Here is a 13,371-nt window from a genome sequence, read left to right as displayed (position 1 = left end):
GGTGGAACTGGTTTGCATCCCTTAGGACCATACATCTTCTGGTTGCCAGGGAGACATACTTGATCGCAGAATGACAATCTCCGCAAATGCAGATATTCTTAAACACCCTAATGGATTTTGGACTGGAGTGCTTATAAAGCTAAAAACAACAACAATTTTTTCACTGTTCTGGAGCAAATATTGTTCCTTTTGTCCCTTCTCCACATCATGAAGAACAAATTCAGTAGTCAGAACATAAACCAGTTTCTTTATTCGACTAGCCAATCGGTTTTGTCATAAATCTCCTGTGCCTTTGGGCATGAAGCGTCACCCACGTATGTTACTTGTGAATATTATTTTTCACTTGAATCCAACTACAACTGGCTTCTTTTGTAAGATATTTCAGTTTCATCTTCTTTCTGATTGCTGCTGCATCTTCCCAAGACCAGCCGAGGCATAAATATTTGATAGCAAAACAGAAGCAGCAGGGTAGTCCCGTTCCTACTAAAATATCATTGCTGCAGCTTGTTTTGCAAGTTCATCATTGCCGTGAACTCAGCAAGCTCCAAAAAATGTACATCAGACCTGACTAGTGTATCTGCCCTGAAAGGCATTGAATTTATAATCTCTTGGGAAGGATTCCGATCAACCCAATAAGTCCACCATGCATGCATAGTGGTCAATTCTCTCATCTCACGGAAAACTTGAAAAGCAGCTTCTAGGTTTCCCCACCTTGAATGCGCAGTGATCAAAGCATTGGAAATGCACTGATTTGAGTCAAGCCCTGATTTTACCATCTCCCATGGATTTGCTCCCCTTCACCAATAGCACAGATACAGGCAGCTCCACCTAAAAGGGCTGGCAAATGTAGAAGCACCCGTTCTGATTCCTCTCTCCTCAATTTCATGTAGCAGTTCAAAGGCTTCATTGGACTCCAAGCCCTTGGCATAGGCATCCGCAAGGGCATTATAAGAAATTAAATTATTTTCAAATAGTGCATCAAAAGCTCTCTAAGTGTCTTCCATGTGGTGCGACTGAGAATATGTGCTAATAAGAGAATAACCCACGCAAGTATCACCAGCAAAGCCCAATCTTGTAGCTAGCGTGTATATTTGTATCCCCATATCTACATCACAAGTACTTCCACGTGCCTTGAGAACACTAGCAAATGCAAAATGGTTTGGCCTCATGGGACCTTTTATCATTTCCGAAAAGAGTTTGATACTTCCCGTGATTATCTCTGTCTAAGACATCACGTTATGATCTTGCACCCGATCAAACACCTTTCACCAATCATTAAGCAATCCACTAGCTACACACTTCACGTACAAGTCCACCGAGCTGCATCTAACACAGACATCCGAAGTGAATCCAGACTGTATAACCCAGCATTGCAACTGCAACCCCAGCGATTGCAACTTTAACTCCGAACTTGCTGACAAAACAGCTTCGAGTGTAGATCTATCTGCCACAGTCCCACTCACAAGCATATCGAGAAACAAATCAACAGCTTTCTTGGACAACCAACCAGAGTACATCTTGTCATCATCAAAGTCCAAGCAACCACACTCCTCTCGGGCCTTTTCTCGAACACCTTACGAGCTGAAACAAATCAGCACTACCCTTCGCAAACATGTCAATTAAAATGCACACCCAACGCACACATCATAATTTACGTAGCCGCTTTCGATTATAAACCCGAAAATTTTATCACCAACTGATGCATTCTCCGGAACTGAACAAGCCTGAATAACCGCCGTGAAACAATAATCGTTAGGTTAAAAAAACCATCTTCAAGCATATGAAGGAAAGTTTCGACCGCTTCAAACTCCAAGAAACCAAGTCCCTTTTCTGACCCATGTCCATAAATATCCTCTTAGAGACTAATGAGCGAGATGAGAATCCCCGAGTGGGCCTCGAGCTGCTACGGAGCCAGCGCGCGATGGACCCGCCTCCGAGAGCGAACAGACTTGAGGATGAGAGAGAAGGTGCGGAGGTCGGGATGGGACCCGTCACGGGACATGAGGTCGGGGTGGGAGATTGCTCCAGGGAGGTCGCTGCCACGGTGGTGGGGGTGATGAGGCTGCCGTCGAAGGGCGAGAGGGGGAGAGGTTTTGGCGGGAAGGAGGGAGCTTTGATATTGGACGGTGGAGGGAAGAGAGAAAGAGACGCATTGCTCCATGTCAAGAGAGCACACTCAGGAAACGAGAAATGTAAATAGATAGCCACGAAGGCCATTCTTCTGTAAAGTACAGGAATTAAGAAACTACGCTAAAGTCAATCCGTTTATTTTGCTTTTCATTCGTACGTGGAGAAAAAGAAAATCAATCAATGCATGATTTCGTCATTGTTAGGTGATGGTAGTGTTTTGTCATTCTTTTGATCGATCGATTCCACGAATTTAGTTCACAAAAAAATCAAGAGGAATGGCTTTCTGACGTCAAAAGTATAACTACCTGATGTTCTCAATAAAAATGCAATCCTCTTAAAATCTTAAAAAGAATAAATCAATCTTTAAAATTATCGAATTCGTATGTACATGTGGGCACCACATCATATGACTAACGAAAACTAAAAGGAAACAAAAAAGATAATCCAAAAAAAAAATGAAGAATGAAAAAAGTCAAAAATTAAAATGAAAAGGAAAAAGGAACATAGAGATAGTTGGAGAAGTCTTGAAGAGGCATCAAGCCCTAGAAAAGACTCCTACTCAACCAGAGGTCTGAGTTGTTGGTCATCACCAAGAGTAAGCGCTTAGATCGACGAGGGTCGGCCAACCCTAGCAAGGTGATCGCAAGGGCCAACCAATCCTCACACGATGGTAACGGAAGATGAGGTTTTTATGTTTTTCTTAGTCTGGCGCATGTAGCTTCTCCAATGTACCAAACCATTTTCAAGCCTATCCAACTAATCGTATGCCATCAGCGGGTTCCATGAGCAGGTCGGGTTTGGGTGCCATGCCACCAGTGGCGCTCACGGGCTTGCATTCCAATTCCCCTTCTCCCTCTGATGCAACCCAAACAGAAGAAGATATGTTTCCCTTCCCCAAGATCCATTTATCACGAGAACACCACCCCAAGATACACTGTGTGATTCACCCGTTGCATTTTTTCTTTTTTCAAAACCAACGTGTCATCGGTGTCACATTGATAAAATGGGAAGGATCATCCCCTAATTAAACTCAATCTCATCTTCACATTAGGATGAAGAAGAAATTATTGGAATACCGGATAAAGTTGACCAATTTTCCAATTCAATCAAGGTTTCACCTTTGTCATACGCAGGCATATGATGGCTTGGGTATTGAAGTGGCTTGGGAGGCATTCGCAGCTTAATGGAAGGATCATGCACACCAAGATACAAATTTTAAGACTTCCACGAACAAAATGAAAGTGTTAATACTCATATGCATTATGTTGATAATTTACAGGGCTTTTCTAAATAATTGTCCCATTTTCTTTTGATCGTTTAAAAAATTAGAGCTAATGTGACCTTCAAGACAATATGATTGTCCCATCACTATTAAGAATTTGATCAATTTTCGATCCATGTAAATGAATTGTGAAGAAAATAAAATTTTGTCGCAATTGGTGAATAAAGAATTTGAATCTGGGCGAGCCAAATGATGAGCGATTTCTAAATGCAATTACCACTAATAGAAACTACTCTACGACTTGAGCAATCAAGGAAAAAAGATTGATTTACACCGAGTCAAAAAGGACACTGTTTCACTAGCAAGTACATGTAAGATGGCACGTTTTGCAGCCCTCTTTAGCAAATATCCTATAGAAAATGAGTGACTTGGTTTATAGATGATTAACTGGATTAGCTAGAATTCACATTGGATGAACATATAGAATACGCTTCCCAAACATGGTTATTTTAAGAACTTAAACATACGTCCTGTGTATGAGATTGTATGGACCACACATTGTGAAACTATAAATGAAGTACAATAACACTTCGAGCAAAAAAAAGAAAAGTACAATAACGCAACAGAAACCTAAGAGCTAGAAAAGACAAAATGTGATCACCGGCAAACTAAACTAGCTAACCTCCCTCCCAAATAATACGGCAGAAGAACACCACAAGTGCCATAACTTGGCACGCCGGGACACTTAAGTGCCATAACTTCCAAACGGTACACTTAAGTGCCACTTTTTTTTTCAAGTGGGACACTTAAGTGCCACCTCCGGCGACCCTTGCCGGAAATCATACGTGGCACTATTTTATTACTATTTTTGCCAACGTGGCTCGCCGGAGAGCCGAGTCGGCGCTCGATCACCGAAACGACGTCGTCTCCATAATAAAAGCCCCAAATCTTCCAAAAACGACGTCGTCTCCCCAAATGCCCCAAATCTAAAACCCCAAATCGGCCAAAATCCCTATTGAAGTGCTCGAATTGAAGTCTCGAACCCTAATTTTCATTTGCCCAAAATTCCTTCGTCGAATCTTGGAAATGGAGAGCGGGACTCGCGACGGCGCCTCAATTTCCTCTCATCGAAGCGAAGGAGAAGGCCAGCGTTTCTGTTTTTGTGGGTTACCGAGTCCAAGAAGAACATCGTGGACTCAAATCAATCTGGGAGAAGATTTTATGGATGCGCCCGATATAAAGAAGCGTCGAAGTGCAAATACTTCAAATGGATTGATGAGAAGTTCTCGACCGAGCCACGAGGGTGATATTGGATCTACTTCATAAAAGACAGCAATCTTCATCTGTGTTCGTGGACGACTTGGACGATGTTGACTCAATGCAAGCTCAAGTGTCTTCAGTGAAACTTTCGAAGAATGAAGTGTCAATGCACGCTCAAGCATCTTCAACTAAACCTTTCAAGAATGAAGTCCCAATGATGAAGATTGAACGAAAGTGTTACCAAGCGTGTATTATGGTGTTGTTTTGTTGTCTATTGTACTTTATGATGAAATGTAAAGTACTTGAGAATGAGAAAAGTTTCTGCGATTTGCCATAGTTAAAAATGGTGTTGTTCCGGGATTAAACGTTGGGTTTTTTCTTTTTGAAAGATGCGAAGAAGTTTGTGTTGTGGAACAAGATCATTGTTGCTTTGTTGTCGTTTGTCTGTGGTATGGACTTGCCATAAGTTTACCATCATCTTCTCTGTTTTGATGCGAGTCATCTTCTCTTTTGCAATGCGGGAATCATGTTCTCTGTTTTGATGCGGACCGACATATACACAAGACAAACATGAGTCATTACCCGAGTGCCATAAGTTGTATTCGGTAATCACGTAAGTGCTAGTCGCGATGAAAAAGGATCACTTTAGTGTCAAGTTATTGTTAAAGTGATCGGTTAAGTGTCACTTGTAGTTAAAAGTGAACAGTTAAGTGCCAAGTTTTTTTAGAATAGGATCGGTTAAGTGCCAATTTTTTGTCGGTTTTCTGTAAAAATTGCGCCAGCCACTAGCACCGGCGACACCACCAACCATCACCACTATCCACACTACACACTAGGCGCTCCAGCCACCACCATGCTGGTGGTGTTGCTGCACAAGATACTAGTGCAAGGCTCAGCTTGCACTAGTTTGCACCAAGACACATGGTGTAAGATGTGCAACCGCACACTTGTACCCAGTGTAGGTGCAGCTGCTTAAGCCTATAACCCCCACCACAAACCAATAATCACCAGGCATCACCATCAGCCACACCAGCACCCCAGCCACGACATTAGCACCCCACCAACAAACTGACTACCACCTACCACCAAACATCACCATCCACCATCACTAGATACACCAGCACTCCAGCTATCACCACAGAACACCAACAGCAGCAGCAACAAGTAAAAGCCAGAATCCATGATAAACAACAACATAAATTGACAAGCAAGCACAAGATCATTTCATTGATATTAATATCATCAAGTCTCGAGTCGACAACATTCATTTCATTGATATTTCATCAAGTGTGAGTCTCGAGTCGACAACATCAATGAATGACAAACTAAAGAAAAAAACAAAAGATAACCATCGATGCATAGACTTTCTATATGCACGACAACATCATCGTTTACATAACTGTTTTTTACTCCTAAGCTCCACAAATCCTATCACATCTCATCTCATCAATCAATATGCACGACACCCCCTGTTCGTCCTCCTTTCGATGGGCCTTTCACTTGATTCATAATTCTGGCACTCTTTCTAACTGGACGTGCAACTTCTTCTTCAACCTTCTCAGTATCCACTGACTCAGATGGAGCTGCAAATGTCATAGGCCGAATTGAATCAAAAGGAGCTGGAGCTGGAGCTGGAGATGGAGCTGGAGCTCGAGCTCGAGCTGGGTTCTTTCTCTTATTTTTTTGGCACGCTTGATGTTGATGTTTTCTTCTTTTTTGTTGGTGCAGCCGTCGATTCTTGAGTTGGGCCTGAGATAAGAACTTCTGAACTTCTCCCAGGCTACAAAAAAACAATAAATTGTTAGCAAAAATCTACAGCATAAATTAAATTAAATGCAGCCAATAAAACTTACATTGAGAATGACTTCCGGTAGGCTCATTCGTATACGTGCCATAGCCATATTGTCGAACCTCTTCCCAAGTGCCCTCTTGTTTGAATAGGGGCGTCACTTTCTCAGGAACTTGTGATTTGTTGCCCCTTTGTCCCGCTTTCTTGGGCCCTTTAACTACAGCCCGAGGCTTGTTCGACCCATTGTGTTGGGCGTCTTCTAGATGGCCTTTGTGTACCCGCCCCTTCACCGGCCTTGTTCTAGTTGTCCTTCGTGTAGCCCTTCAACTTCAGGTGACACCTCCTTCGTTTGGCCTTCTCGTGGTACTGGTGGTGGTACTTGTGGTGCCCCTTGCGGTGATTCTTCCGGTGGCTCTGTGATGATCCTTGAGGTGGCTCTGTGATGATCCTTGAGGTGGCTCTGTGATGATCCTTGAGGTGGCTCCCGTGATGGCCCTTCGGTTGGCGTTGAGTTCGAACTTGCTTTCTTCGAACTCGAGAAAGAGGCGAAAAGATACCATAAATATAATATCGAGACATATAATAATAAAAACTGAATACAAATTGATTGAATTTAGCACTGGGTATTTCTTTATTTCTGAAGAACAATCGGCTACCTTTGGCCGTGATGCTGCTTGGGTCAATCCTTCAGCTGGCCGTGATGCTTTGCTTGGGTCAATCCTTCACCTGGCCGTGATGCTTGCCACTTGGGCCAATCCTTTACCTGGCTGTGTTCTACCTTGCCTTCTTCGAACAGGCTGTTCAGTTTCATGACTTACTGAGGTTCTTCTTGTGACCTAACAAACACATTACATACAAGGCCAAATAGGATATCATTATGTACATTTTTATGATAAACGACAAGAAAGCAACATAAACATAAAATAAATTTCATGACTTACCGGGGTTCTACTTGTTGACTCAAGAAGAAATCGACTCACTTGGCCCTGCTGTGTGCATTTCTCCAACTGTCTCTTCACTAGGCCCTTCACCTTGCCTCAACCGTTGTTGCTTCCTCAATTGACAACCTTTAATATTGTGGCCTGTTAGGCGACAATAAGAGCACGTGATCTTTGCACCCTCCCCCTGCTCATTCTTTGCTGACCCGAGACCTCTCCCTCCGCCATTCTTCGTCTTCGTTTTGTCCTTCCAATTGTCTTCTTCAGTGGCAAAGGTAGAGGTGCTTCACGATCCGTGGGCTCCCAAAACTTGCTACTTCTAATTGGCTGCATCATGAACGATAGGAAGCAAGATACTTTGATTTATGGTACCAATCATCGATGTAATCATCTATATTGTCGCCCTTCAACTGGATGGCACATATGGCATGTGCACATGGAATTCCACTTACTTGCCATGATCTACATGAACACTTCCTACTTCCTAGATTGACAACATACTTATCTGCACCCTTCATTATCTCATATCCGTCATCTCCATTCCAAATGGGATGACAATGCGTACTTGCAGCCAAGTTGTCATCCAATTTCTTCACAATCCTAGGACCATATTGTCTTGTCCACTTTGCAGCCTCATCTCTTTGTTTCTGCAGCCGAGTCATAACCGCAACTCGTATATCTTCAAGCATTGAGATGACTGGTTTGCATCTGGCATCTATTATCTTCGAATTAAATACTTCACAAATGTTGTTGTCGACGTTATCGCACTTGAACTCCTCATCAAGAATGCCCGCACCAATGCTTCGGTTCTAGTTGAAATAGGGTAGCACAACCTTCCTTTGTCAACCAAGACAGTCCTTCTTTGGCTATTCTAAAGTCAGCCATGTTTGCACTCTTTGCTAATTGCCAAAATTGCAATTGTAGCTTATCCCCTTTATAGTTCTTTGCCCAATTTCCGTATATGTGCCGCGCACATTCGATGTTCAGCATGGGGCAACAACTCGCTCGCCGGAACCAATCCCTGCAATAATTCAAAGTAAGAAATATTATAGCAAATTACATGTTCATATTACAAAGCAAAGCAAAGCAAACTATTGACTAAACTTTTCAAAAGCAAGCATTACCTTCATTTGGTCACTCGTGAATGCCCACCCTTCCCCGTTTGTTATCTCCAAGTCAGCCATCAGATTTTTCAAGAACCAAGACCAATTGTCCTTGTTCTCAATCTTTACAATAGCCCAAGCTAGTGGGAACATTTGGTTATTCGCATCTCTTCCAATCGCTGCCAACAATTCTCCCTTGCACAAGCCCTTCAAGAAACAGCCGTCCAATCCTATAATCCGTCTACAACCAGCTAAAAAACCTCGTCTCGCATGCATCAAAGCACACATAGAACTTATCGAACTTGGTCCCATGATCGGAAGTGGTCTCTCAATCACCTCTACATACACTCTACTTGTAAGGTTTTGCAGCCTACACTCCCAAGCATACTCCCACACCTCGCCCATATTCCTTAGCATACCGACCAATAAGTACCTTTATCACCTTTTGCTTTGCTCTTTTGCACTGATTCCTAGATACATTGATGCCTACACGCTCCTTCACCAAATCCTAAAGTTAGCAAGTTTCAAGTTGGGCATCACCTTGATCGATCGAAGAAGTGCTTCGACAACCATGAACTTGTTACCCTTTTGTTTTGAAAATTAATGGAACAAGTGTGTTCCTCTTGGTAGGCTCTAATCGAAAAGACCCACTCTTCTTAACAAACGCACCGTAAATCTTCCATGGACAGTTTTGCTGCGAACACCTAGCTCTTACAAATTTCTTGGTATTTCTAATGAAATCAATATTTCTTTGTGCAGCAATGGAAGAACTCAGTATAGCTTCCCTAAATTGTATCGCATCATGGAATTTCATACCTACGACAAAGTAGGAGATGCAACAGATGGATCATAGGAAGGAAACTTACTTTTCCTTCTACGCACAGCTCGTTGATCTTCTTCAACTTCGTCTACAGGGAAGTTGCGGTGTCGATGCTTTCTTCATAATCTGTCTCCGGGACCGGCCAGCAACACCAACATCTGCGGGGCCTTCGTCTCTGTTTGGATGAACAGCTACATGCAAAGTTGCAAATCTATCGACAAAAAGTCCCTTTGTTTTTCCTTTGACCGTAAGCTCCTCATCGTCGGCGTCACTTAAGATTAACAAATTTTCAGCTTCAAAGACCAACCCTTCATCGTCATCGTCACCCTCACCGGATTCAGCTACTTCCCAATCTAATTCGGTGATGGTGACATCACCCATGTCACAATCGCTTCCGGTGAACAGACATGCGCCCCTCTCCTCCCCATCCCGTCCATCATGACCTACTTCATCTCCTCCTTCTCCTACTTCGGTGGTATCCGTGTCATCATGTTCGTCCTCACTATTGTTTTCAACAAACACTTTCGCCTCTTCGCCATGAAGATAATGATATAAGACATCCCTAAAACCATTATCATCTTCCAAAACTCTCAAACCATCTCTCAAGCCTTTCCTGGAACACAAGACAAGAACTTTTGTACTCTACAAGGCAAAAATGTCACTATATCCCTAACAAATCCAATATAAGATGCCTTCTTTATATCTACAAAGATAGTACCCTCATTCCCCCTCATACTCCCACTCATCCTCCCCAATCACAAAATCTCCACCGTAGTAAACGATGACAAAGAACATAGTCTTTATGCGCCATTTCGCAACAAAAGAGGACAAATATACAATTAACTATTTTGGGACCACATTCACAAAGAACAGACAATTGCAAGTGGAGGTCCCCACACTCTTTATTAAAGAAAAGAAAAGAAAAGAAGAAGAGAGAGGGAAGATGCGGTCGTCGACACTGCAGCTTGAAAACAACGCCTCGGGACAAGGACAAATAAAAATTAAGATGGGACCCGACAACCGCTTTGATTATGCCGTCGCATTTCTTTAAAATATGGAGAGATTCCTCGGCATGGGTCCTCAACAATGCAATTTATTAAACAAATATCCAGAAGTCCCCATCCCCACAACCTTCGATTCTCACATGTGCAAAGTCCAATACTCGAACCCTAACAATCACCAATCATCGCACATTTCACATCCGACCACTACAAATTACTTTCGCACATCACAATTCAACACCCTGAATGAATCACACATCACAGTGGATGAGGCGACGTCGAGCCCTACACTGAGCCCTAATTTCCCCCCCCTCGAGCCCTACACCGAGCCTATATTTCAATGCCGCTCCTAAACTGTCAATTTGAACCCCCAATAGGATTGTAGCACTACATCTCAGCCATTAAATCTCACATCAAGCCTCGACCTTTCCCAAATGACCCCCAAATTTGAAGTCCGAGCCCTAATAAACGAGTCGGAGCCCTAATTTCACCACAGGGGAGAGGAAGAAGAGAAAAAACCTGAGCAAATCGACGACGGCGAGCGATGACGGCGCTCGACGACGGCGACCGACGACGCCGACCGACGACGGCGACCGACAAAGGCGGCGGCGACGGCGAGCGATCACCTGCGAACGGCGAGCCGTGAACGGCGATGGATGGATGGAGAGGACGTCGGACCTACGAACCGACAAAATGTTAAATTCCAAATAAACGAACGACGTCGTTTTGTTTGGCCAAGTGCACACAGTGGATGGGGCGACGTCGTTTTCCTCCTCCACGTCTGCTTTTTTAAAAAAAAAAAAAATTGCCACATCGGTTAAGCTTGTCGCCGGAAAATGCCACGTCTGCATTTTGGCCGGTTTTTACCGGATTGGCACTTAAGTGTCCCATTTTACTCCGATGATGGCACTTAAGTGTACCATTTTAAAGTTATGGCACTTAAGTGTCCCGGCGTGCCAAGTTATGGCACTCCAGGTGTCCCGACCTCCAAATAATACCATGTCGTGGGTAACAAAGCTTTGCCAATTAAACTAAGCAAGGTTCTAGACATCACTACTATCTCCAAATGGAAAACTAGTGGAAATTGTGAGAGCGCTTGATGAAGTTGAAAATGTTTCTAATTCCTTTTGGATTTTATCACCGTTGACTAGCTCACCTGGTGAATAAATAAGCAGTTTTGCAGGCATTTGAATATTACCAATATCTCCTTCAAGCATTTCTAAGACTTTGTTCATTGGAGGCCGATGGTCGGGTTTAATTGTACACACCAAAGTGCAACTATTATCATCTTCTTTATCACCTCCTTTCCTCTTCTATAACTTCGTCCATTTCAACACTTTCTCCTTTATTGATGTGGTCATACACCCACAGTGGAAAATAAATTTGACTTGAGTGTTCCACATTTGCATTTACATTTTTCCTTCTACCTGCCATTTCCATTAGCAACATCCCGAAGCTATAGACATCCACTTTATAGGATACACCACCAAGGTTTTTGTAGAACAACTCAGGCGCCATGTATCCCAAAGTTCCTCTTGCAGCAGTCATTGAGACTATGCTATGATCAATGGGATAAAGTTTCGCGAGTCCAAAATCAGAAACCTTTGGAGTGAAATTCTTGTTTAAAAGAATGTTGTGAGGCTTGATATCAAAGTGGAGTATTTGCCTATCACACCCTCGATGTAAATATGCAATCCCCCTCGCCACCCCAAGAGCGATCTCATATATTTTCTTGTAATCAAGAAACTTATCACCTTCCTTTGTGAAAATATGCTTATCCAAAGATCCATTTGACATGAAGTCATACACGAGAGCTTGTTTTGAGCCTTCAAAGCAGAAACCGATGAGTTGCACTATATTAACATGGTGAATTCTTCCAATAGTAGCTACTTCACTAATAAAATCTTGGCCATGGGCCTTGGATTGCTTTAAAATCTTGATGGCTACCTTGTTGCCACTTCTCAACGTTCCTTTGTACACAGAACCATAACCCCCTTCACCTAATTTGTGCTTAAAATTTTTGGTGATCTTCTTGATATTTGAGTAAGAGTACCTTATGGGCAAAAAGTTGTTATGAGCCTGCAAGAATTCTTCAATGTTCTTGTCCATTGCTATGTGCCTTCTTCTATACTTGTAGATCAAAAATATCGCAACAAATGGCATCCCGATTATGAATTTCACTACACAAAAAACAACTAAAGAAAAATTTGATAGGTTAGAATAGGGTTTTTTATATTTCATAATTATTGTAAGAATAAATCATTGCAGCTTACTTAATGGTACTAGTAAATCCCAAGTTGTCCAAAATGTAATATCATCCAAGACACCTGCGGAAGGAATGAATGATGTGAAAAAGAATTGAAGGAAAAAAAGTTTGGAAAGCAAAAGTCATGAGGAAACAGGATAGTAGCAAGCTACTTTGTATAAGTTGAATTTATTGTCTACAAATCAAGAAAAACATAGCTCTTCATTTTTAATGAATAATTTTGTTCCTCCTATCAAAACATGACTACAATTTTTTTTATGGATTATTAACGAGTGGCTCTTGGATTATTGATGAAATGACTAATTAAAGAACTAATTAAGAAAATTTAAACTAAAAATGTAAATTCTATGCCAACAAAAAACTACTCATGTGGTTGGTCGTGCAAGAATCCTTTCTCTTTTTTTTTTTTTTACAGTATAGATTTAGCCCTTCTGTGGAAGAAATTATAATCTAGACACATGTATACATTGACGTACACTGTCATGTGTATTTTGTCATAATTTTCTTGGATATTACATATTCCTTTCATTTTCCAGTTCCAAAGAGAAAGTAGCAAGTGAAAGAATGTACGAATCATGCGAAATTACAGTGAAATTTCAATGTCAATCAATACTTACCGCCACGATAGTACATGGATGTGCAAGCCTGACGTCCGTTAACGCTAGCAGATAGGCGCTTCGAATAAAAGTAACGACCAAGCCCAAAGTAGCCATAGATATCAAAGTAGCAAAAGAAAGTTGTCTTCCATGAAGATATATAATAGAGGAGATCGAATCCATCGGCCATGATGTTATGGATTTGCTTGTAGTTGAAAGAGCTATTATGAGCTAGGCCACCCCCAA

General features: G+C 42.1%; 1 protein-coding gene across 1 annotated transcript; it reads right to left on the bottom strand.

Annotated features, from left to right (window-relative positions):
- Positions 1-11,306: 11,306 nt before the first annotated feature.
- On the bottom strand, positions 11,307-12,564 carry LOC104427016 (rust resistance kinase Lr10). Its single transcript, XM_039304700.1, is given in 4 exon segments — positions 11,307-11,521; positions 11,524-11,565; positions 11,568-12,458; positions 12,537-12,564. Coding segments are annotated over 3 exon segments (1,116 nt in total). The 5' UTR covers positions 12,427-12,458; positions 12,537-12,564.
- Between the last annotated feature and the right edge of the window lie 807 nt (positions 12,565-13,371).

Source organism: Eucalyptus grandis, chromosome 11 (assembly GCF_016545825.1).
Source record: "Eucalyptus grandis isolate ANBG69807.140 chromosome 11, ASM1654582v1, whole genome shotgun sequence".
Classification (NCBI taxonomy): domain Eukaryota; kingdom Viridiplantae; phylum Streptophyta; class Magnoliopsida; order Myrtales; family Myrtaceae; genus Eucalyptus; species Eucalyptus grandis.
Note: the sequence above shows the minus strand (reverse complement) of the source record. Positions and strands in the feature narration are given on the sequence as shown.